The sequence below is a fragment of the Schistocerca nitens genome, chromosome 5 (assembly GCF_023898315.1).
Source record: "Schistocerca nitens isolate TAMUIC-IGC-003100 chromosome 5, iqSchNite1.1, whole genome shotgun sequence".
NCBI lineage: Eukaryota > Metazoa > Arthropoda > Insecta > Orthoptera > Acrididae > Schistocerca > Schistocerca nitens.
In genome coordinates, this window is record NC_064618.1 from 370,429,870 (window position 1) to 370,456,343 (window position 26,474).

At 37.5% G+C, this 26,474-nt stretch overlaps 1 protein-coding gene across 1 annotated transcript in view; it reads left to right on the forward strand.

Annotated features, from left to right (window-relative positions):
* The window catches only part of LOC126260963 (RNA polymerase-associated protein CTR9 homolog), a 111,308-nt gene that overhangs the window by 46,153 nt on the left and 38,681 nt on the right, over positions 1–26,474 (forward strand). Inside the window, exons 7-12 of the mRNA XM_049958488.1 lie at positions 1,437–1,556; positions 1,747–2,057; positions 16,474–16,682; positions 16,762–16,943; positions 21,437–21,617; positions 22,922–23,070. Of these exons, the coding sequence (XP_049814445.1) occupies positions 1,437–1,556; positions 1,747–2,057; positions 16,474–16,682; positions 16,762–16,943; positions 21,437–21,617; positions 22,922–23,070 (1,152 nt within the window). The remainder of the gene's footprint in view (positions 1–1,436; positions 1,557–1,746; positions 2,058–16,473; positions 16,683–16,761; positions 16,944–21,436; positions 21,618–22,921; positions 23,071–26,474) is intronic.

Below are 26,474 nucleotides of genomic sequence, written 5' to 3' on the forward strand. Positions count from 1 at the left end.
CGGGATGAGCCACCCACACTTTGTGGTTGTGGAGCCTTCCAGTCAGTAGCCCAAATTTTGGTTGATTGCCCCCTTCTTTTGGCTCTGCGTGCTAAGTACAGACTCCCCCACACTTTACCTTTGATGTTGGCTGATGATTCCCGGATTGTCTCTCTGGTTCTCGGTTTCCTCCGGGAAAGTGGTTTTTATTCTCAGTTTTAAGGTTTTTAATCTCTCTCTGGTGTTGGGGCAGGGCGGTGGGTGTTGGGGTGTCTCCCACTGTAAGCTGTGTTTGGAGATTCCCGACTCACCTCCCTGCCCGAGATCCTCTTTTCTTCCCCTTTTACTCTGTTTTAACCCTTTTTTTAAGGATTGGTTAGTCTCCTTTTCCCATACGTACTTCTACATTCTAGCGGTTGCACCTTTTAAGTCACAGGTGATCTTGCCTATGCTGCTTCAGCATAGTGTTGGGTTCGTTCTCTTGCTGACTTCCCTCATTTTGTTTTTACCGTTGACAACATGACTGCCATTTTACGTTTTTAGCCTTTTCCCTTTTATTGTTCTGACTTTCCTGAGATGTCACACTAGCGGAATGGACCACATTTGCAACAAGGGACTGATGACCTTGCTGTTTGGTCCCTTAAACCCCACACAACCAACCAACCAACCATCAATTGGGCTTAATGTGTAGTCATTTCTACCTCCTTTTTTGACTTTGTGTTCTATGGTTCTGGCATGTGTGGGCATGACCCTAATTGTTTTTGCACCCAAAAAGAAAGGAGAGCACACTGTCAGACAGAGCTGGTAATCCTGCTTATAGCGAATATCCAATATTTTGCAGAATCTTATTGGTGCCAAAGGTGGTTGAGAAAGGTTTAAATTTTTCCCATTTTACGAAGTCAGAAATGCAAACTTTTTTATTTTCATACCTCTACTACTGCGGCAAATCATTCAAAGAAGTGTTCAATACAGTGCAGTTTGATACTCGGTTATTTCTGTGGTCACTCTTCTGTCTTTGCATTGTTTTTACACTAATAATACATTAACAACATTAGCGCTATTGTTTTTGCATATACTTCTTTATATTCATGTGTTGCACGACACAATTTTGATTTCATTATCGTTCATTCTTGCTGGTCTCTATGTAACTGTGCTGTATGCTGCTTGTTAAATGAATGTACAATGTACAAATGAATGTACAAAAAGACATAGTTATTTGTTACAGAAAGCAGTAGTTATGGTGTGGTACTTTTTCTTTAATGATAGTATTTTAACTTCCTAACTTGTAATTCAGGAAGTAGGTGGCGTAGAATATAATGTATGTAATGGCAAAAAAGACACGAGAAGCACAAGACCAGAGGAATGTGTTAACTTTGTGGTGGAAACATTTAAAGCTTTTCTTTAATGTTGATAATTTACGATTATGTGTGTTATGTTCTTTTGATTGTTTTTGGCAGGGAGATTATGACCAAGCCTTCCAGTACTACTATCAGGCAACCCAGTTTGCTCCACCTTCCTTTGTTCTTCCACACTTCGGCCTTGGACAGATGTATATCTACAGGGAGGACAATGAAAATGTAAGTTGGATCAGCAGACAGAAAAAAATATGCTGAGAGGAAGCTGACTTGTCACATAAAAACTATAACTTGACACTGAATTATATATAACTTGTGCATTCATATTATTGTAAATATTTTGAAGTTAAGACTGTCAGTATGAAGAAAGTCTTAGTCTTTGCAAAACTGAATATAAATACTTTTCTTACAGGCAGCTCAGTGTTTTGAGAAAGTGCTTAAAGCCCAACCTGGAAATTATGAGACAATGAAGATTTTGGGTTCACTGTATGCAAATTCAACAAGTCAGTCAAAACGTGATATTGCCAAGAGTCACCTTCGAAAAGTAACAGAACAGTTCCCAGATGACATTGAAGCTTGGATTGAACTTGCACAGATCTTGGAACAGTCTGATTTGCAGGCATCTCTCAATGCTTATGGAACAGCAACCAAAATACTTAAAGACAAAGTACAAGCAGAGATACCACCAGAAATTTTGAACAATGTTGGAGCTTTGCACTACAGGTATAATACTTAATTGTTGATTCAGTATTTGATTTGCAAACAGAACAGAACTCTGCTGTGGAGTAAGTGCACTAATGAATGACAGCTTGACCATGTGTTGGCTGTGGTGCAATATGGGCCACGTGTCAAGGTCCACCTCCTAGCTTTAAGTCTGAAATTAGCTCCCTGTAATTTTACAATGTTCGTTATGTGCTTGTGCCTGTGCCTGTTTGCTAGGTCACGAAATACCAGTAGCCCGTGATAATTTAAAGAACAAACTCCCTTGTATAAAACTGCTTTAAATTACTGACTACTTTACAAATGCATTAACGTGTTAATTATTTCACATTTAGCATGTAAGCGAGAAAAAAGTTTAGAAAAGGTTTGAAATTATGTGTAAAGTTTTTTTGCATATCAATAAGTACTCTCATTTTCATATACTAGATGAATGTGGTGTAGGTATTGATGGGCGGTTGAGTTATGCTGCCTCAAGAAATACACAGTTTCTAACTGTAATACTTCTTTAAATGCGAACATTTTTAGGTTAGGCTTTACCGTGACTGTTACTGACATTAAATGAAACAACAAGTTCACTGTTACCAGTCACTGTTTTATTTATTTCCACGACGTGTTTCGAATGTTTAAACCTCCATCATCGGGTGGATTTACATTAGTAAGTATTATATTTGTGTGTGTGTTGTGTTACGATTTTGGAGGAACTTGTGGCACTGCCTTCAGTGGTCACAGGTTCCTTTTGCTGTCGTAACACATCACATGTATACTGCTGTAACAAATGTGGCAGTATACATGTGATGTGATGTGTTACGACAGCAAAAGGAACCTGTGACCACTGAAGGCAGTGCCACAAGTTCCTCCAAAATCGTAACACAACACACACACAAATGTAATACTTACTAATGTAAATCCACCCGATGATGGAGGTTTAAACCTTCGAAACGCGTCGTGGAAATAAATAAAACAGTGCCTGGTAACAGTGAACTTGTTGTTTCATTTAATGTAATACTTCTCCTACTGTGTGCAACCTTTAACATAAGAGTATACCTCATAATTAGTAGATTGACATTTTCAATTTTTTAAAATTTGGTCAATAATTAACATATATGAAATATTGAAAATCAAATTTTTGTTTGATGTTAGCTGAGCAACTTACAACTAGCACCAAATGCCATGAACTGGGTTAGCTGTTCAGTAAATATAGGTGATATAATTTAGATGGTTTAGTCACAATCTGTGACTTTCTGTGAAAAATTCGGATGATTCCACATTTAAAGCATGGAACTGATTTTTTAAGAGAGCTGGTCTCAACTCAGTTTCATCCATCTTAACATTTTTTTAGTTCCCTAGTCACTGCAGACAATTGCAGGGATGGTTCCTTCTGATGAGTCACGACAGATTCTGACCTATATCATTGTCTGATGGAACTAATACTCCAGTCTTATGATTACCATATCAACAAGATACTAAGCTGTAACCTGCCTCCCAATATTGCTTTATGTATTAAACTTGGACACTATAGCAAGCTTGCCATAAAGAACTTGCTTGACATTAAAACTGTGTGCCAGGCTGGGACCTGAGCACAGACCTTTGCTTCAATGAGTAACACTGAGCAATCCAGGCATGCTTAATGGTCTGACCCATTTTCTTTGTATCATAACTTCTCTCAGAGTTGTCAGATTGAATCTGAGGATAGGCAATGACTCAGAAGGTGAAACTTCATCCCTGAAAGTTATTGGCACTACTCCCCTCAACCCTTTATGCAGAACAGACATTTCATTCCAAAACCAGCTGAGGCCAAGGCATTAACAACTATATCATCCTGTTCTTGCCAAAATTGTGTGTGTGTGTTCTATGGCATTGGAGACACAATCACTTGAACGTTTTTCAGGGCTTTAAAAATCAGAAACAGCTGATAAGGGATTGTTTTGCATCTGGTTTATTGTTACTGCCCTCACAGATGTGAGGATATGAGATAGTTGTAACCTTTCCCTTGCACCTCTCTCCCTCCGCCCCTGTCCCTCCTATTTGTCCCAGTATATTGAAGTCCTATCTGAGCCATTGTCAACTTTAATAATGGGTAACAAAGGTCATTTTTTCCTCTATTGTTGTAGTTATGGACATCACTATTATTCTTAAATTGTGATTATTTATGACAAATTTCATTAGGCAATGTATGTATTGTTATGGTGCAGCAAAAATGCCGAACTCCTTGAGTAGGTGCCTACGTGATGACCATGGGTGAACACAAGGCATTATTCTTACTGCTTGCTATTGTGCAGAAAATAATTCCATAAGACATTATTGAGTGGAAGTATGCTAAATATTGATAGAGGTTGATTTGTTTGTTTCTAAGACTAGCAAAAGTAGCTGAACTTAGTTTTATGATCAGCTCAGTAGTATCCTTCTTCCAGTTTAACTTTTCATTAGTATGTACACCCAAAAATTTAGACATTTCTGCCCTGTTCACTGACTCCTCTGTGTGTGCTATGTAAATTATTGATATATCTCTCTGTTGTACATAAGTGGATGTAGTGTATTTTCTCAAAATAAGGGGAAGTCAGTTTTCAGAGAACCACTAAATAATGCTTTGAAAAACATTGTTACAAAGTATTCTGTTGCTTTCTCTTTGATGATATTTATTAAAACCAGCCCTGCTTTTCTGGGGGATGCATACCCCTAAACTTTTTTGTCGACAAAATAATTTTTTTACGATGTTGAGAACTTGGAAGAGTGCCAAAGATTTATTTCACGGACATAAATTTTTTATTTCAATTTTTTTTTTTTGTGTTGGTAATTGCAATACGAACGATACCAGTGCAGTTTTTGTTGGGAAAAGCGATGTCATTGACTGTTTCAAGCATTTTGAAGCTGTGGCAACCGTTCTCGACAACTGACTCACTGGCAGCCAGTTCAACAAACATGTAGTACCCTCACCCGCTAATAGTGGGTGATGGTAGTGCTAAATGGATATGCGTACGCTCAAACGCCGAGCTACCGATAGATGTCTCTACGGTACCTCTACATGATGATGATGTTGATGACATCATGGCTAAAAGCAGAGGGGTGATATCCCATGATTCAGTTATTAGTAATTTTCACTGCATTATAACCAATGTCAGATTATCCTCAAACTTTTTTTTTTAGAAAAAAAGCACTGATTAAAACACTAGTATCATTTGTAAAAGTACCAATTCTGCTTAATGTATGTTAAATGAAAGGTCATTCACATATATAAGGAATAGGAGTGGATCCAAATTTAACTTTCCTTTGTGATTCTTCCCCAGTCACTAAAATTTCTCTCCTTTCAGTATTGCTAGACTTATTGAGCACAACTTTTTGTATTCTTTTTTTTTAAAGTATGAGGTTTGGCTTTTGAGTTTTTATAATTCTATAAATTTAAGTGAAGCATGTTGGTGCTGCTTCTAGATGCTTAGTTATGTGAAATGATATTGCTAATATATTCTCTTGCTTCTTCAACTAAACTATTGAATCCTGGTTTTGCAGCTACATTTAGAAAGTTGTTCAAAAAGTGCTTACAACTTAAGAATTATCAGTAAGAACATTGCTATTTAGTTTGTTGTGGTATTTTGTACACGGATTGATTTTCCTGTCTCCTGTTTCACAGTATCCCATATAGTTTTAATCTTACTATCTGCATTTTATTTTCTAGCAGGATATGCATATTTCCGGACATTTTAATGACTTCTTTTAAAATATTCCAGTACTTTTTAAAGAATGCAAGTAACAATGGACCTAGACTTATTCTGGTCTCCATATAAATTCCCTCTCCCTCTTACGTGAAATTTTAATTGCTTTAATTATCCTGATCTTACTTTTTTTCTTAATCGACTTTCTGGATAACTTTTTAGGAAAGCTATTTTCGGATGTAGACATTAATTTATACACACACACACACTCATCCAGTACCCATTGCTTTGATCTTTGTTAAAACATTGTACCCTGCTCACTGCTGTGTGTGAACATTCCACAGAGCTGTAATGTAGCAATGGCTCTGCTGAACTGGATACACCGCCTCCCATCTGATCACCACCATCAGGCTTGGCCAGTACTTGAATGGGTGACCGTCTGGATATGCCACATGGTGCTGACAATTTTTTTCTTTGTCTTTATGGGAGAGGGGACAGGGCGGGTAGCGGCATGAAGTGCCTGATCATTCATTTCTGTGCCAATGTCCTGGCTTAAATTCCAAACCTATCTGCAGTGTGTCATGAAGTGAGGGCTTGCGACACTGTGGGTGATGATCCGTCCTGCAGATGAGGTTATGTTAGTGTCCACATGATCCATGTTTGTTTCGTGAGTTTGCTGTTTTCTCTTAGTTTACAGCACTCACGTCAAATGAAAACAAAACAGCTTTCTGTGACTGGGAGCTATCAAGTGAATTGAAATACATTCAGATAATTATGGAATACTAAAATATGTTAGAAGTTTCAGTTTTCTTATTTTATTTTATTTCCGCATTATTGGCAATCCAGCATTAATCATCGTGCAGAACAATGAAGTTATTTTTGTTGGTTTGTGACAGAAATTTGGCTTTTATTAATCTTTTTCTCAGAGGCAGCCAGTTTATTTGAAGCGAAGTGTTTCATTCCACACTGTTAGCTACTTTCAACTGTCTGCTGAATTTCAAGTGCACATTTTCATCTTCTGACATATATGGCATAATGCCACAATAAAGAACGACACTTGAGGTAATACAGTACTTCTATCCAAGAAAACTGGCATTCTGAAAACCATGCTGAAAAGTTTAATACCAGGTAGGGGCCGACTTCAGCATGAATCTGGACTGATGAATGTGCACTTCACGCCAAATTATGCATTTTAATGAGGTTTACAGAATTCCAAAGCTCTTAGAATATTCTTATGTCCTGTGCCTTTTATTACATAATGTAAGATCTGTTAATGCTATATTTCAAATGTATGTAAGTGTTCACTTGAAAATGATGAACCAACCAAATTTAGTCAGTAGTATTGAATAAAATGTTTTGTTTCAATTATTTTGACAGCTTTAAGAGAATTTTACAAATTGCCTTTCATGAAACACAATATTTTATGATCACAAGACATGTTTCAGCACTTGTCTGGTAAGTCCTCTAGGCTTGACGTTACTTCTTAATTTGTGTTGTTTATGTCTAAATTTACAGAACACCATTCTTCGGTAAATTATAGACTGTCAGCACACGATGCTTTATCATCGTAACTCCCACAGGGCTTCATATTTTCTCCTGGAGTAGAATATAAAGTGCTATACCAAGGATGTGTTCCAGAAGAACAGCTATAGTGACCGCCAAATTTGACACGCCTTCAAGCAGAAGACCACACCACAGCTGACACCTGATGATGATCCACCAAAAGCGACAGCCTACATACCATACACGGGCAACTTATCTGGAAACATAGGCAGGATTCTAGGACGTCATAACATCAAATGCGTCTACCGCCTGCCGCCAAAGATAAAGTCCCTTGTAGGGACAGTGAAGGACGATTTAGGACTCCGGAAATCTGGAGTTTATTTCATACCATGCGAGTGTGGGAAAGTATATGTGGGGCAAAACATTCGCACGATCGAGGAAAGGTGTACTGAACACAAACGGCACACCGATCTCCAACAGCCTACAAAATCTGCAATTGCAGAACATTGCCTCGAGACAAATCATCGTATGAAATACGAGAACACAGAAGTCCTGCACAACACATTCCGCTTTTGGGGCTGTGTATACAAGGAAGCAATTGAAATCGACTGCATGAGAACCATATTAACAAGGACAATGGATTTCAACTCAGCCAAGCATGGAATCCAGCAATAAAAGTTTTGCAGGAGCAGCGGAAACAGGGCACCCCACCCGCCGAAGGCGGCATGCATACTGATGCCCATCAGTCATCTCGTCAGCGCAAGCTACCCCCACCACTGCGGCCTGCACGTCCCTCGGTCCATACACGGAGTCAGTGGAGGGGAGAGGCGACAGGTATATATACCACACCACCCGCCGGCCTAGGATGTCAGTCAACAGGAGTAACCTAATGATGATGGCACTTTACTCCGCTGAAAATTCGTTCTACAACAACCAGTCAACCTGGCTGCATGCCTGAGAGACCTTCAAGCATGTAGGATGGGTGTTGATACCATAGGTGAGGATTGCTTTCTTCTATTAACAAACGTAGTTGCTTGGTCAATTCAATATTACCGGAACTATTTGATCCAGCAAATGTTGGACTACCTTTTATTGATCACCTTCTCACTCTCTGTATTGGACATTGCAAAGCCTAAGTACTAGGATGCCAGGAAACGAGTAGAAAGGGAAAACAGTACCCAAAGAGCTATTGGGTCTCTAATCACATTGCATTCATTCACACATTGTTCTTATTTCAGCGTACTACCCATGCACTCTTTCAGCAGTCCCTTGAATAGGGGACAGGTAAATTATGTTTGTGGCATATTACACGTGCTGACTGAGCACATAGAGCACTGTACCCAATTAAATTACACTGCAGATGCCTCAAAACTCTCCGTCAGTCTCTAGACAATTACCATAAGAAATACTTACATTAATTTCAGATCTCTCTGATGTAACCTTTACTTTCATATTGAGAGCTGTACTGCTTGTTCTGAACAGTCTCATACTACGTAACCTTCTGTTATCTTTCCACCCAGCCTCCAAGGACTTGCTGCTGTTGTCAGTGTTGCGTCGCTGGTTGCCCAGCAGGATATGATGCCCTGTGTTGTTCCACAACATGATGTAGCATGGCAGAAGCAAAGGCCCACTGGTGCTGGGAGAACCAGTGGAAATGGCTTCTGGTACCCGGGTAACCCACACTAGCTCTTCTGACACTCTCTTCACAGCTTTGAAATAATTTTTAATTATTAACACATTTAGTCTGTGATGAAAACCACAATGATTTGCCTTGTTCTGTTACATTTTTACTTAGGTTTTCTTCATCCTGATTGTGAGTATCTGTATTGCTGGCAAAGAAAAGAAAAATAAAGTTGTGTGACATGAATGGCTGGTATTACCACAATAATTAACAATAGTCAGTATCAGATTTGGTTGATTCGGTCTAGCTTGAAAACTAGAATTTATCAGGTAAATCCTGAGGAATTGATAATAGGACAAGTGAGCTTCCAGTAAAACTGAGCTCATATATGAATAGGTAAACTGTTCTCAGTTGCATTTTTATGAGTGATGGGATGCAAATAACAACAAAATATATTATTGTCATCACAAATAAGAAAATTAGTAATGGCATCTTACCAATTTATGCAGCATATCCATGCTTGCATGGTAATCTGAGGTCAGTCATTTCTGTTCTGTTCTGACATTATGTGGTACGACCATGTATACACTAGGAAGCAACTATCACATACCTGTAATGTGTGACACTTGCTCTCTAATGACAGTGCAAATTGCTGTGCAGATCAGCTACCTGTGCATCTAGCTGCATAGGACTTGTTTAGTGGCAGTTTCTTGCCTCGTGCTTACCACAGAGGGTCTGCTTTCCAGTTATTGTATATGCTACCAGAAGAATTAGTGGGACTGGTGTGTCCAAACTTTTCTGCACAATGCAGGTCATTCTGATTATTTGAAGGAGACACTCAATACAGCAAAGGATAACTAAAGAAATAAACTAATCAGATGGATTTTTTTAATTGTGCCTACATCAATTGTAGTACAGCTATAGTTCGCTTCAACTTTTACTGCAAGTATAAATCGAATATGATTTCTGTAGTTCTAAAAGGAAGAGCCTCACATTGCAGGTTCATTTGCAGTCATGTGTTTGTCATCTATTGCTCCAGAAAGGGAGTAGTATTGGTATTACCAACAGGAGGAAATCCTATATTGGGACTGTGACAAGTGTAAGTATGCTTGCTGTCTGTGTCCCACCATACACCCAAGGCCTCCACTGTCTTATTATGTTATGGTGCCCAACCTGCCTGTCCCACATCACACCGCCCTGCATTTCAGTATACATGCAACCTGTGGGCATCACTGTGCCAAAGTCATAAATTTGTTACATTTGCTTTTGTGACATTGAATAGTACACTTCTTTCAAACTGATTTAATAATGGACGTTGTATTTTCTCCTACTGTCACAGCAGCTCATTAGAGTTTTTTTCCATAGCAGAGAACATGAAAAATTAATCTGGCTATTCTAACATGTGTTAAAACAGCCATTTGTGCTATTTTATGATTTTGGTATAAATGTAAAAGATACATAGGACAATCTGCGAAGTACAGAAAAGTGAGAGATAATTGAGCCCCTTAAAGTTAGAGTAGTGTAACTCAACATTTTGTAATTTTTTAGTGGAGTCCGGATCTTATTCAGCTTTTGCCTTTCTGTTAATGGTGTAATTTGTAAATCACATAGCAACTACAATTTTATGCTGTAAGCAAAGACAGCTCTCTGTTGACAGATGAAGTGATGTAGTTGAGAGGGATGAATTGTGTCCAGTGTGATTCACAAGTTATTGTGATAAAAGACAGCATCCTGGAATCAATTAGGGACTATAATGGATCCAGTATAAAATATTTTCCATCACACTGTCATCCAGTGTTGTTCAGTGTTCTATATTTTCTCATTACCTTATTATTTTACATCAAAATTAACAGTTTCTTGTGTATATGTTAGTTTGCCAGCGTAAAGCACATCTTAGACATAAAATTGTTGATAAATTATACATTGATATGTGCCCAAATGAAACAGAGAATGCCTCCACATTGATCACCAACAGTTGGAAATTAACATTTTTCATGTGACCATAGCTGGAGGAATTGAAATAGTATGTAAAAATACCTTTAGGTTGCCTCAAAATCTCTGATGTTAGAATGACTGGAGCCAAAAAAAGGTAAAACTTACAGAGCCTTCAGGTAAGACAAATGAGGCAAATAAGTTCCTGGCAACAAAACTTCAGAAGAAACACATACTACTTCTTCATCATATCTGAAGTGTTGGCAGAAGAGCCAACACTGTGTTGCTAGAGGAGGCTGAAATGCACGCGTTTAATTACACGCAGACTGGCGTGAGGTCTGGAACAGGACAATGTCTTGAGACTTGCAAATAAAGTACGTAGATGATGTAATACTTAACTTTAATCCATAATTGGAGTACATCGCTCTTGATGATACAAAAGTATAATAAGCTCAATATAACTGGTAATGGCGCCTTGCTAGGTCGTAGCAAATGACGTAGCTGAAGGCTATGCTAACTATCGTCTCGGCAAATGAGAGCGTAATTGTCAGTGAACCCTTGCTCTGAACGTCGGCTGTACATCTGGGGCGAGTGCAAGGACGTCTCTCTAGACCTGCCGTGTGGCGGCGCTCTGTCTGCGATCACTGACAGTGGCGACACGCGGGTCCGACGTATACTAATGAACCGCGGCCGATTTAAAGGCTACCACCTAGCAAGTGTGGTGTCTGGCGGTGACACCACAATATCAGTAACACTATGCAGTATCCTACAACCCAAACAGAAGATATTTTCTAGAAAATTTGAATTTTTGACTCCTCTATAATTTGTACAAAGAATACTTCAAAAGTCAAGGAAAAGAGCCTGATGCAGAAGTCATTTACGATAGAACACAGAGTTCAACTTGCATTTCCACAGCTATCCCAAGAACACTTTTGTACAGTGTGATACTTTTGCTAACAAATTCAAGCATTCAGCAGATGAACAACCAAAGATACAGCTTCAACAAGACCACGAATTGCATCTATGTAAGGCTGAAATGCTCGGGAGTCCATGAAAGTGCACACTGAAGAATCAGTTCATTATAGCTCTTCTTATGCCTTTACTTTTGATTTGGAGAAGACACTCTCCTTTCCTAGACTTGCTATGTCAAGTAGCTTATTACAACTGTAATTTATATGTTTATAGTTTGGATTACAAAGAGCTATCATCAAAATTAGGATTTATATACTGCTGGATCAAAATGACTGGATCTCAAGATTTACTCTTTGGCCAAATACATCGAAACAAGATCACTGCCCACAAAACATGTTGTACTAAATAGTGATACTTTTAGACAGAACAAGAATTGGAGAATAGCCTTGACATCAATAAAAAAAAGTTTTAAGTGAAAAGAATAATACTGAAATCAAAGACCAAAAGTTCATGATAGTGACAGTTCCTCTCTCCCCAGTGATGGTGATTTTGTCTTAGCAGAAAACTACAGGAAGTTACGACAGATATTTTATCCCAAAGATTGGTACAATATTATTGCCAAGTCAAAGGGGGACAAACAATGATTTCTTGTCTGTGGAAAAGTGTTGAAAGTCAGTCACCAAGAGAAAAAGTAATGATGAGAAACATACGGTCATCGCTAAAGATGCAGTGGATTCAGTATTAAAAGAGTGATATGTTCACACTCTTTTTTGAGGAAACTCTTTCACAAGTATGGGATTTCACTAGTGGATCTAGGATTTAAAAAGAACTATACATATTTTCTCTAACATACCTCAAGAAAGTCAAAGCCTTGAAAGCCCAGGCTGAAATAATAATGATGTGGAAAGGTAGATTGCTACTTACCACGTAGACCAGGCACTGAGTCACAGGCAGGTACAGTCAAAAATAACGCTAGAAATATTATCAGCATTCAGAAGTAGAACTCTTACACATTCACACAACTCCCACAGCACCTGGAGACACTGGCCATGTATATGTGAGGTTCTCTCTCTCTCTCTCTCTCTCTCTCTCTCTCTCTCTCTCTGTGTGTGTGTGTGTGTGTGTGTGTGTGTGTGTGTGTGTGTGTGTGTGTGTGTTCCTATTTCAGAAGGAAGTATTGTTCAAAAGCTTAATATTTTAGTAGTGTTCTTTATAATGACTGTCTGTGATTCACCTCTGTGTGGTGAGTAGCAATATATACTTTCTTTATTGTTGCTATACCTCTGGGAACACTGTGCCCAAAGACCTCAGGCTGTTAAAAAAGAGAAGAACGACTTGAAAGAACTTTTTCTCTTCATTTCACTTGTTCTTCACCACTACGTTCAGAGTCTTCTTTCATCTGATGATGCTGAAGACGTTAAGCCAGTGAATGGAAATGATAGTATTGATGATGAGTAACAAAGATTATGTAAGTGCAGTGTTGTTGACTGCCACGTATGTTTTCATAGCAAAAACATTTTACCTGTTTGTATCACAAGAGGTGTAACTTCATTTTGGCCCTTATGTCACAATTATAATTGGAAAAAAGTATTGAAATTGTTAATTTGGGATAGAAAAAACTATTCCAGTAACATACAGGGTGTACATAAAGTCCAGCAACACTTTGTTATTCATCGCACAAGAACAAAACATTGACATGTCATTTTGAGCGCGACTGCTACGGTTGCAGGTTCGAATCCTGCCTTGGGCATGGATGTGTGTGATGTCCCTAGGTTAGTTAGGAGTAACGAGTTCTAAGTTCTAGGGGACTAATGACCTCAGAAGTTGAGTCCCATAGTGCTCAGAGCCATTTTTTTGTCATTTTGGAGGGAAACCGTGAAAGTTGTTGTTGTTGTTGTTGTTGTTGTTGTTTTTGTTTTCCATGTATACTGCCACAACGTAGTATGGTAATTTGCCGATAGTCAGTGCTGGTCGCAAATGTGGCGATTTCAGGTGCGGAGCGAGCTTTGTGTGTGTTGCAGTTCATGAACTGGCCTCCCCGATGGGGACACATTAAAGATTTGGTGTATGTCTCATCTCTACCACGCGATGTAACAGAGCTCCAGGAGAGAATATGAGAAGCAACTGCCACAGTCGATGATGCCATGCTAGGATGGGTATGGCAAGAATTCGATTACTGTATTGATGTCTGCTGGGTCACTCGTGCTTCGCATATCAAATCTTTGTAAAAAAAACTTTCAGAGTTTCTCTTATAAATGCAATATGTATGACATCTGTGCAATGTTTAGTTCTTGTGCAATAAATAATTGAAAGTGTTCCTGGACTTTATGTACATCCTGTATATGATAAAAAAACTAATACAAAGTACTGTTGAATCCTAGTAAATATCTCAAAACAAGAATAGTGTGTGTTACACCACGTGGTCTCTAAAGGTCTGATTTGCTATTGAAACTTGCACCATGTAAAGTATTTAATTTGTAGTATTGGCTACTTGAACTGAAAGGCTGATAGTCTTGTTCATTTTTCAAGTGGCAGAAATGATGAATTGAATGCACTATGGGACAAAATGTAATCCATTTTATTAATATTGGATCTCCAGAAAGTTCAAGGGAGTTTTGTGGGCATGTTAACAACATCGCAAGGCCATGCAAAATGAGCTGTATGGAGTGATATGTCTCTGTTTAGTGTGTCTTTGAAAAAGAATTTCATTGACTCTTAATTTCCAAAACTATATCTACATCATTTTAAACCAGCTCACATTGTGATATAAATGACTGCTTTAGTGTAAGAATGTCTGCAGTTAGTTTATCTTTGAAAGGGGAAAGGGAATGGAAGGGGATTTGTGGGAGCACCTTGCTGACTTCTGTTGTTAACTGTTTCAAACCCAGGATCACAGCAATACAAACGATTTTATATTATATGTAAACATATTAAGCTGATTTTGTAGTTGTCTGTATTTTCAATTTCTGTGCTTTACTAACGATATACTTTCTGGTAGTTAGTGCGAACATGAGGTGAAACTGACAGTTTTCACTAATGTAATAGTAGCACTAATCCTCCCCCCCCCCCCCCCCCCACACCCACACACCCACACCCACACACACCCTGATCGTCCATTTTTGCAATAAGAGGGAATTTATTATGATAGTCTTAAATATATCTATTTTTACAAGTCATTTAAATATTAAAAATATTTTTAATCAGTCCATTTTCTACAATACCAAATCCTTCAGTATACCTCTCTCAATGACTGAGATCTTTTCTTAAGCATATCTCCCATGAGAAAGATAATTTCTAACCACTTTGGAAGGAGGAAGGGTAGCTGTCATCAGCACCTAAATTCCAAGTAGAGTTCACTGGCCAATATTATCTTCTTATATAGACTGTGCTAGTGCAAATAAAATACAAAATCCAAGATTGTTCTTTCTTTAAATAGTTAATATGAAATAGAAATTTGAAACACATTTAGTTTGTACTGCAGCATTTTAAAAGTTTACAGTTGCCTCGAAACAGCTGGATTTTCTTTGTTTATTTGTTTTTCTGTGTTAAGCCTTAATTCACTTGGCGTTCTGTTTCCTACCGCACAAGAATTTTCGAACTGTCTCTCAAAGGTCAAATCTAGCAGTATGTTTCTCTAAACCCCCCCCCCCCCAATCACCACCACTACCACTGACCACAGACCACTTTAAATCACCAACCCTGCAAATGTCTTACTGTTGGTTGCTTTATCACATCTTTGTTCATTATTGCCACATGTTGGGGTGGTTTTTTTTTTAATGGAGGAAAATGTCAATGATACAACTCAAGAAATAGACAAAAAATACGGTGATTTGCGATAGCCAATGATTACAGTTCTGCAAGCAAAAGGCTCATTCAGAGGAAGAACTTCAGTACAACGGTGGTGGAGTCCTTTCTGTTTTGTCAATAAAATACTTGAAAGGTTAGTTAAAATCAAGTATGTTCCAAGTGGTGGTAAAGTAAAACGTAGAGCTCAGCACTGAATGTCAGTTTAGCACATTTTCTTTTTGTACCTGTAGAGTGCAATTTTTATGTGCAAGTTTAAACCCTGGAATTTAGCTGTATATGAAAATTTACTAGCTACAGAGATACTATAATTTTTCAGGGTGTAAACTTCAGTTCTCTAACAGTTTATGTGTTCAATTTAAAAAACTGCACAAAAATACCTGATTTTGTATGATAAAAAGTAAAATAGAGCGGGCTTTATTTAGTGCAGTAAAATCAACAGGAAGCATTTAAATAACACTTACACAATTGTAAAAATAAATGTTATGTAACGTGCATTAAATTTTCTGATGATATTCCTTCAATTTCGGTTTAAGCGTAGGGTTCCTCGAGTTCACAATTTACAGTACGTATTACAGAATAGTCACTTTGTGACTTATGGGTTAAATGTGTTTGAGATATGTGGTGTGTCATTGTATGGAAATGCATGCCCTGTGTGAAACGGATTTTCTAAGGTATAAATCTGAAATAGGAATAAAGATATTTGATACCAGTTCCAGTACATTGTTGTGTTTTATGTATTGTTATGCATAAAGAAAACTGAATATGAACAGTAAAGGAATATTTGTTTGTGTTATTTGTATTTATCATGTTTTCTGCATGGCTGATGTAATAAAAGATTTAACTCCTCGCATTTAATTTGCTGTTTTGAAAATGTTGCAGGTTTTGTGTGTGTGTGTGTGTGTGTTTGTGTGTGTGTGTGTGTGTGTGTGTGTGTGTTTTGTAGTAGTAGTAGTAGTAGTAGTAGTGAAAAATATTATCTAATATCTCTTTCTTCCAGATTAGGGAATTTGGAAGAAGCAAAACAGAACTTGGAAGAATCATTAAATAGATCTAAAATTGAAGCAGAGCAAGATCCAAAATATTACAATGCAATAGCAGTAACAACAACCTACAATTTAGCAAGGTTATATGAGTCGCTGTGTCAATTTGATCGAGCAGAAAAACTTTATAAGGACATCTTGAAGGAGCATCCAAATTATGTAGACTGTATGTGGAAAATTATTGTAGTTGTTTTTACGGGTCTCACTGGCCAATGTACAAATTTTGTAACCAATTCCCATCTCAGGTTATTTACGTCTTGGCTGCATGGCAAGAGACAAGGGTCAGATATACGAGTCTTCAGATTGGTTCAAAGAAGCACTGAGAATTAACAACGAGCATCCTGATGCATGGTCATTAATGGGAAATTTGCATTTAGCAAAAATGGAGTGGGGTCCTGGCCAGAAGAAATTCGAAAGAGTTCTTAAAGTGAGTGGATGAGTATTGATAATTGATAAAATTACAAAACAGATGACATGTAGCAGTAGAATTCTCACTTATCAAGGTATTTAAATTCTGGCTTTCGCCACTGTTAATGGTACAAGTGGTAGCTGCATAGTCTGAATTTAAATCCTTAATGATTGTAAAGCAAATGTGGACACTGGTCACAAAAATGAAAAATTCTTTCTCTTTTTTAATGGACATGCAAAAATCAATATTGGTTTTATCTGTTCTAACAGTTAAGCTTACAGATTTCCCCTTTTGAACGCTGTGAAATTATAGTATCTCGTGAATCTTCAGTTAAATGCCATTGTAACATTTGCTCTGTGGAGGCAATTAGCATTTATTTGAGATATGAATGAGGAAACTCGACAGCAAACAGAAGCAGTGCTGTGGCCCAAGTGCCAATATTCAGAGGCCTATGTGGCTCGCTGCTGCATTTTGTATCCTCATTTAGCTTCTGTGCTTTCCAGTGGATCACGATGCAAATAACATATTGATTCCCAGTTTAATGTGAATCATACTTGTGTCCTTACCCAGCAGAGTAAAAGTAAATACACAGTCTCTGATGTCTTTATTATTAACATTACCTCAAATGATGTAGCTTGCGTTTTGAGCTTGCCAATACTTGTCAATATGTAGCCCATTGACTGCTAAAGATAGAGGCAGTATCATTTCATAACAATGACCATAGATTTTGTATTATTGGTTTCCAAGAGAAGGTTGTTTTGTTAATTGTTTATCAGTTTAATAAGAGTGGTCAAATGTATGTGGTATAGGCTCATTGCTAGGTATAATGACTAGTAATTTTTCAGATAAACGTTAATCATAAAAAAAATTCTGTACAATCTTCAGTAAAAGAGTAGTGACATTTTTTTTAATTCAATTTTTGTGACTATGCAATAGTGATGCTTCATGCCAACATTGTTCTTGTTCACCATTGTCATTTTTATACTGTAACAAATAGTTTCCCATGTTATTAGCTTTAAATTACTTCCCTAATGATAAAATATAAATTTGGCCCCCAGAAATTCAAAAACTAAATTAGAAGTATACCTGACAAGCTTTTCCGTTTGTAGATTACCTGAAAATTAGAGTTTTGTATTTACAAATATCTGTTAACATTTTAAGAGGTAATGATCATTTAAATAAGCCTCCCGTCATTCACTACATATTAACTGCTGTTTTTCAACATTAATCAGTATAATCAAATGATTGTTAAGCAGATGGCAGTAGATGAGTAGTATTCTTACAGAAACTAGAACACTTTCCTCAGTAACTTTTTTTTCCTGCCACATATATAATACACTATTTTTCTGGTCCTATTAAGTGCAAGTAGTTTATAGCAAGTGCCTCTGACAAATCGATGGAAGCTGTTCATCATAGGTGCATCTCTGTGGTAATGTGTGTTTTGAGCCATTTCTCACTTCTGAGTCCTCCTTCTTTGTCTTCTTTTTCTTCTTCCTCTTCTTCCTATTCCTCTCTCTCTTCCCCTTCTTCTTCTAGACAATATCTGTGGAACACATTGTGTTAATCTATAAATGTATGGAATTCTGGTTAACTGCCCCATCTTCTTCTGCAAAATGTTTGTAAAAGATGTTTCAGAAAGACGTGGTAGCATAAACTAATTCAGATAAGACATTCTGTAAGACAGTTGTCCAGTTGTTATTGGTTACAGACATGTAGCTGTTAGAATGTAACTCAAATAATGCTTACACAAGATCTAAAGCAAACCGAAAGCTCAATGTTGATTTTCATAAATTCCACCTAGATTTCATAGCACTTTTGAATTTTCTTGTCTTATATGTCTTGGTGAGGTCATCTTGGCATTATTTTATAATGGCAACACTATTTTAATAGGTGAAATCAATTTGTCTCTTGCATTTACTTTTTGTATGGAGACTTCGCCTTTCAACCACCTCCACAGGCAAAAATCTAAAGGGGCTTAGTCAGGAGACTGTGATGGTCCAGAATTGTGGCCTTCTCACCCAGTTCATCTTCCAGGGAAAAGTAGGTTTAGATGATGTCATCTGACAACTAGAATGTACAGTGGCCCCATAACACTAGAAGAACATACCTATTCTTGTAGCCAAGGGAACTTCTAATAATGCTGGAAGCTAGTTTTCAAGATGGACCAGTGTAAGACAGTGCTGTTAACACAACAGGTGTCTGTCATACCACACTACACATTTGCAGCAAAGTGTTCTGGAAACACTTTCTCCTCAAAAGCATGTAGGTTTTCATCAGACTACCAATGTTAGTTAAGAATCTTATTCACACTGTCGTGAATGAAAATAACTTCACCAGTAAGCAGTATTCACAGATTTACTCAGCAAATTGCATGTAGCAAATGATGAAATTCCTGTTGTTTGCCTTTTTTCCCCACTTGAATGTGTTGTACTCACTGGAAATGACAAGGATAGAGGCCACACATGTAATGTCACATATGTTCTTGTATGTAGAACACCAAAACATGTATAAATATTAAATTGTTGTTTGAGGACTGTGGTTACCAAATAAATAGCATCTGCTTCTTCAACTCTCATTTCATTTGCACATTCAGATGAAATACGACTGCTGGACACTGCATTAGTGTCACACAGTGTAGTCAAAATGCGAGTAAGCACCCTCGAGTCTGGTATTGTGCAGTTAGAAAATCATGTACTGTATTCAGTACAAATAGCACCAGCAGCTTTTGTGTTGTAAAACCTCTACACAAATTGCATATCTGAATACCCATCATTTGTAAATATGTGTGACATGCTTTAAAGATACAGTAGAATTGACCAACAAATCACAGTCACAGTTGAAAAACTCGATTATGTAAACTCAAGCACAACTTTATGGCTTGAACTTCATAGCAAAGCGCCAGTCGATAAAAGGACCCATAGAAACTGCAGTACCAACACATGTAATAAAAAATGCACGCATTCCATGGCCTCTGCCCAAATTAGTCTATGCTACCACCACCTAAATATTTTATTGTTCCTATGGAAACACTCTTATGTTTCTCGGTTGTATGTTCACTCTACTCACTGAACAAAATAATCCTGATGTTAAAAGCTTGAACTGTAGTGGATTAGGATTTTTGATCTTTTCCAGCTTGTTGGTATGCACAGTATTCTGAATTGCTTGTGTATCTCAGACTACAATAGTCATTATTATTCAAATTTGTTCCTTCTCACTTTTGTCCTGGTTGCTGTAATAAGGCCTCTGGTCTACCTTGTATTTTGCAGCTAAGGCACAGAGACTAGTAAGAATATTCACCAGTCCTACGAAACATGATGAAAATTATAGCTTGTTCAAAGAGTGAGTTCTAACAGAATCCTCACCCTGCAGATGAACTGTGATTTGCAGCATTTAGGTATGGTTATGAAGATGATCTGTACCAAAGGTCAAAACTGGTAATCCAAATATATATAAAAAGTGAGCCAGATAAATATATTTATATTTGCTGTATTAAAAGTGGTCATGATGCCCTCAGACATCATATCTACAGTTAGAAAATTATAGCTGCCATGCAACAATATTTAGATGTTAGCTTCATTTGGAGAAAATGACCTGTGTGTGTTGTAAATCGTATTGGGGTAAGGAACAGAAGAAAAGCCAAAGACTTTCAATCAGCTTACTCTATTATTTTTCTGTTGCAGAATTTGAATTAAACTGCTAAAATAAGTATTGCACTATCCGAATTTCAACAAACATTTGTAGTCTTAGATACAAAGAGAGAAATGCATGAGAGAACAAGCCCCATGGAAAAAAATGTAATAATCAAAATAAAGGCAGTTTGTTCAAAAAAGTGCATCTTTGCAAATTTGTAAATCAACTCTGCTGCTGGTAATATGTTTTGACTGTGCAGCTGGACAGAAGGTTAGAGGATCCTGTCCTGATACCAAAACAGCCCTCAAATTACCATTGATAACTATGAGAAGTATCAGAAATCTGTAAGTGATACTGAGCTGAAACAATACTAACTCACTTCCCTGCTGAATCTGCAGGACCGTATATCTAAGACATGCTTTGGTACCAGGCCATTGCACAATTTTCTGTGCCAGTCATTAGGTATCTGACAAATCCTGCACTTGTTGGTGATAAAGCCTGACAAAATTTATTCGTGCTCCGCTCCTGGTAGTCCGTTGCCCACGTTCTTTATGCTACATGGTATGGGCAATTTTAGACGGTTGTTCATAATGAACACATCGTGGCAAAATTGGTGGTGAAGAGACAGATATCAGAAGTTTAAGTTAAAAATCTAACTGTACTTTTTACTACCTGTGCATCATAACTTTAAAGAAGTATCTATTACACTGGCCAGTAAATTTAATTGTGAGTGGTAAAGTTATGACTGTCAGCAGTTGATCTTTTATTAACTGGACCTTTAGGTATTTGGTGTCACGAAGAATGCAGTAAATTGTACGAGTGCATTTATCGTTACATCTAACACTGCCAAGATTCTGACAGTGAAACCTGTTTTTCCATAGAATCCTGCTACATCAGCAGATGCATATTCCTTAATTGCTCTTGGTAATGTATGGCTGCAAACTTTGCATCAGCCAACCAGAGACAAGGAGCGAGAGAGAAGACATCAGGATCGTGCCCTGGCTATGTACAAGAATGTTCTTCGGAATGATCCTCGCAACATTTGGGCTGCCAATGGTATAGGTATGTTTTTCACACATTGTTTGGTAGTCCAATGTATGAATTTATTTTATTTTTTTGTGAATTGACATATTTCTGTTGAAATTGTAGTTAGCCATCATATGCTACGAAATAGTATGAAAGGATTGTATATAGTTATGATACTGATTTCTCACCACAGTATTGCCGCTTGCCGATGTAGGAGACAGGTAGGGTTTCTAAAATGCATTTTAGATGATTATTATTCCATTATTTTGACATTTTTCACAGTTTCAATTCCAGAGCTTTGAGTAATTTAAGGTTTAGCTATAAGTGACTCTCTTTGATAACTGCTACTTGATTTCTGCTATGAAGTACAGGGCATGAAATTAAGACACACAATGTCTTACAGTACTGAGCAACTATAGTTGAGCAGGCACCTTGTTTTGCTTTTCCTTCACTGTTTCTTTTATAACTTTTCCTAACATACTAGTTAATCAAACATGTGTTGTAACTGTATGTCGCATGGGGTTGCCAGTAAGCATTTCTCAGTAACCGTGTGACAATAGTTTTGGAAACTGAACTATTAAATTTGTATGTTAAGAAATGAAAATGATTATTTAAACTAATCAGTATTGTTAATGAGCAAATTATGTAAATGGTTTAAACAGGTTGTTGTTTGTCTTAACTGTGCTGCTCAGACACTTCAGTTCTGTAATTTATGAAGCAGTATATTTTACTGCAAATTAATTTTCAAACTGTGTTCTTGATTTGAGAATATTTTCTGTACACACAAAAAAATTCAACTGTGATAATAAATATCCATAGTTATGGATTCTTCCATCACTTCTTGTTAGGACAGTTCCATATTTAAGGCTGATTAATAAGTAAAAAAAATCAATGGAACAAAAACAGTTTACTTATTATTCAAAATTAAATATCCTTAGGTATTTTTGTCTTCTTTACCATTGTCATTTTTATACCTTCTTTAAATTTCTCTCTCTCTCTCTCTCTCTCTCTCTCTCTCTCTTTGTGTGTGTGTGTGTGTGTGTGTGTGTGTGTGTGTGTGTAGAAGCAACAACTGTAGGAGAGAATGATGATGCTGGTGATTCAACAGTTCCTAGATACAGCAGAAGAATACAATAAAGTTTCAAAATTAGTCTTTGATTGCTTCAGTTCATGCTAGATGTATGTATTTCTGGTGTTACTTAATATGAACAGTTTGTGTATTGGAATACACGTCATACTATTCATTAAAAGAAGAAAAAGAATCCAGGTTTTGCAGTAAATGTCCTTTTCATTAAAAGAAGAGGTCATATCATTCAGCGAGCCTTCTGAATTTTTTACAGGGGCTGTTTTAGCACACAAGGGATGCATCAATGAAGCCCGTGACATATTTGCACAAGTAAGAGAAGCCACTGCGGACTTCTGTGATGTCTGGTTAAACATTGCCCACATATATGTAGAACAGAAGCAGTATGTTGGAGCAATACAAATGGTGAGTGTGCAAACTTACTTATATGTAATATCTTCATTTACACAGATGTATGGAAAAGTGATTTGTAATGCCGAAAGCTTAATATTTCTAACTGTTTAACAAATGAGAGTTAATTACAGAAAAGCTACTGCAGACACTGACGTTTTATTGTTGTATTAGAAATTTGTGTCTTGAATAATAGCGCACTCTGTGTGGTAAACCCATCTGCTTTCCTTCTTTTCTTCTTATTAATTTATTGAAAATATGGTTAATTTGATGCTTGTACAGTTCTGCTGCTATTGAATGTCTTCATGTGGTGTTTGGATCTCTTATTAAACATCCCATAAGTCTTCAAACTGTAAACATAATCTAGAAAAGTATAAAGAATTGACAGTTAGATGCAGAAAAATTGTGTTTGCCCAATTGCAAAGGCTGAAGCAGGCTTTATACACAAGAACATGATTGTTCTCATGCTTGTGGAATTATTATCATTTCCTTCATCAAGAGAAATAAAAACATGGGCCACTCAAGTGATGGGTTTCCTATCTTCATTTTGAAAAAAAGTTAAAATACAAGTGTAAACAGAAAAAACTCATTCAGTTTATTAACAGATAACCTACACAAATTTCCTTCCATTGGACAAAATGAAACAAAAATAATTTGCAAATAATAGATGGGTGATTAGCCAGTATTAGCAGATCAGGCTACATGTGGGATAAACTTTAAGGGAGAAAAGAGGAGAGAAAATTACAGGTATTGCAAAAAAGGAAACATGACCACAAGCCACAGATCAGAAGATACACAAGGATCCAGAAGTTGCAATGGGTTCATGTGCTTTCCAGACGTAACACTGGACTAATTAACATTTAAAACTTAGAGAGTACTGATAGTGAACTGTTGGTAGATAGTAGGTTGGAGATGAGGAGGAAGCTCAAAAGTTTACAGGCATAAAATTGAAACAAAGAACACATTAAACAGAAATAGGATACAGATAAAACTGTGAATAATAAACGAAAAGAGGTGAATTTTGAAACATGTGACAGGCAAAAATGCAGATTGTGAGAAAAATGAGAGAAGAAAGTGACAGAAGAGTATGGAGATGCCAAAAGGGAAGAGATAATCATATTAAAATCAACTGCCTGCTCTCACAGATGTTACTCTCTCTTCTATGCATGTGTACTGCCAATTGTAGATCTGAACACGTTACTGACATGGTGCATTGCATAGTTTTTCAAGTAGGTTACATACACGGGTAAGAGATATGGGGTAAGGAGGCAGCATAACAATTATACTGTGGAAGATTCAGTGGATAGTACAGAATATGCTTACACATGAGCTCATCATGGTAGTTTTGGAACACAAAATTGACATTACATTTAATTAGATGTTTTGTAACATAACAAATCTGTTTTCCACATGGTCCAAGTCTGTGGAAGAGGAGGTAGTTGCCAGGTTGAAGGAAGGTAAAATGTTTTTTTTTTTAGTGGGCTTGTTGTGAGATGGAGTGTTGTGATAAGAGATATCAGTATTGAAAATATTAATATGGATTTTGGAGAAAGGCAGTATGAATTTTGTGAGAAAGGAGTAGCTGAACTGCTAAAGAAAAAGAAAGGGAGGTTCAGTTCAGTATGAAAAATAACAATATGTTAATCTAGACTGAATCAGAGGGTACCAACCATTGGATACCAACAAAGCAGTCTCCATGATGCTGGTTCAAGTGATTGGCACAGAGGATGCCACATATATGTTCATCTGGTTATATACCTTCTTTTTTGAACTTAATCATCTCTTGGGAGTGAAACCATTATTATTAAAAATGAAGTTGATCAGAATGACAGAAAAGTATGCCTTACATTTACAATAAAAGGGCAACAGACAGCAGTATGTCCTGCAGACCATGTACATGCTGAAGGTTGGTACAGAATCATGTTGTGTCGTACTAATCAGGAGGGTATTTGATAATAGTGGAATGGAAGAGACTGAGGCTGAGACAAGTGTCAAACAGGGAGGTGGACTTTCACCAGTTTTGTTCAACATACCATTGGTTGAAGTGATCAGACAGTGGAGAGTAACAAACAAAACAAAACAAAACAAAGTACCAAAGAGAGAATATGACTCAAGTGGACTGTTTGCAGGTAACATAGTTAAAGTGATTGAGATGAAAGAAGATAAAAAGAAACGACTCAGCAGTGTGATCAAGATAGCCAGAAGGGTAGGAGTGGTCATAGCCTACAAGGCAAAAAGACACTGGATACCATTGTGGGCTGGAAAAGACTAGAAGGATCCCTGTGAAAGATAGCGAAATTTAAATATCTGGGAGAATACAGAACAGGAAGAAATGGGAGCAGTGAGGGGACAGTCGAGAGAGGATAAAGAAGATTGGGAAAGACATGTTGTGGATGTAAAACTCTAAAAGAGTTGGTGAAAATGGGTGTGAAAACTTTGGGAACAACTGTGTTACAACACAAGTACAAAATACGAAGTAATCAGACCGGAAATGGTAGGATTCCCAGCACGTGATGTAAATGGATACAGACAGAATGACCAAGATACTGTGGAAGACAAGATGAGAGACAGAAATTTTCTTTTGGAACTCTGGAAGGATTTGTCTGACATACGACTCAAGGTGAAAGGGAAGGAAAACTGGAAAAGCAAGTAAATGCCTAGCACTGCGCCAGAGACCAACAAAAGAAAAGGGTGCTGACAAAGATTGGAGTGCCATCAGGGGAACATGCAAGAGAAGAGTATACTGAAGATCTCAGAAGAAAAACTTGAGAGAAGGAAAGGGGTGATATTCTGGGACGAGAAGATGAAAGAAAACATCCACAAAGGTGCTACCCATGGTCTTACAGAGGCCGTAACAAAAGGACGAGAAAGTGATACTAAATTTAGTTAACAACTACTTATTCATCTAAATAACAGAAATATTGCAGCAGGTGTATGTTTAACCAAAGCAAAACCAAATTCGATGAGGAACAATATTATTGTGTACGTTCAAAACTCATTACTAATAACTCAGAGCCATGGGGTTTCCCCCCAGGGGCTCAGCATTTGGTTGCTGGGTACAGACATGATGACCCCGGGTTCCTGAGCTGGAGATTGGTAAGTGCCATCAGTCCTCCATTACTGTAAGCTCTGGGCAAGCTTCAGTGACCACCATGCAGCGCAGCAGTGGAATGTTGTGTGTTTTGGAGATCAGGGACGTCGGCTTCAGTGCCTGGACCCTGAGCGAGATGTGCTACATGTTGATGAGGTGAATGGCTGGTGAGGTAAATTAGTCTCTAGCATGAAACCTCTGGGGCACCCAGTTGTATAAGTCATGCTCGGGCGTGCTGGGCTCTGCCTGAGTCGATGATTGTTTCCCTAGCGTCTCGTGGGATCCCCGTGGAATGGTCTCATTAAACTACTACTCCTGACACGGGTGT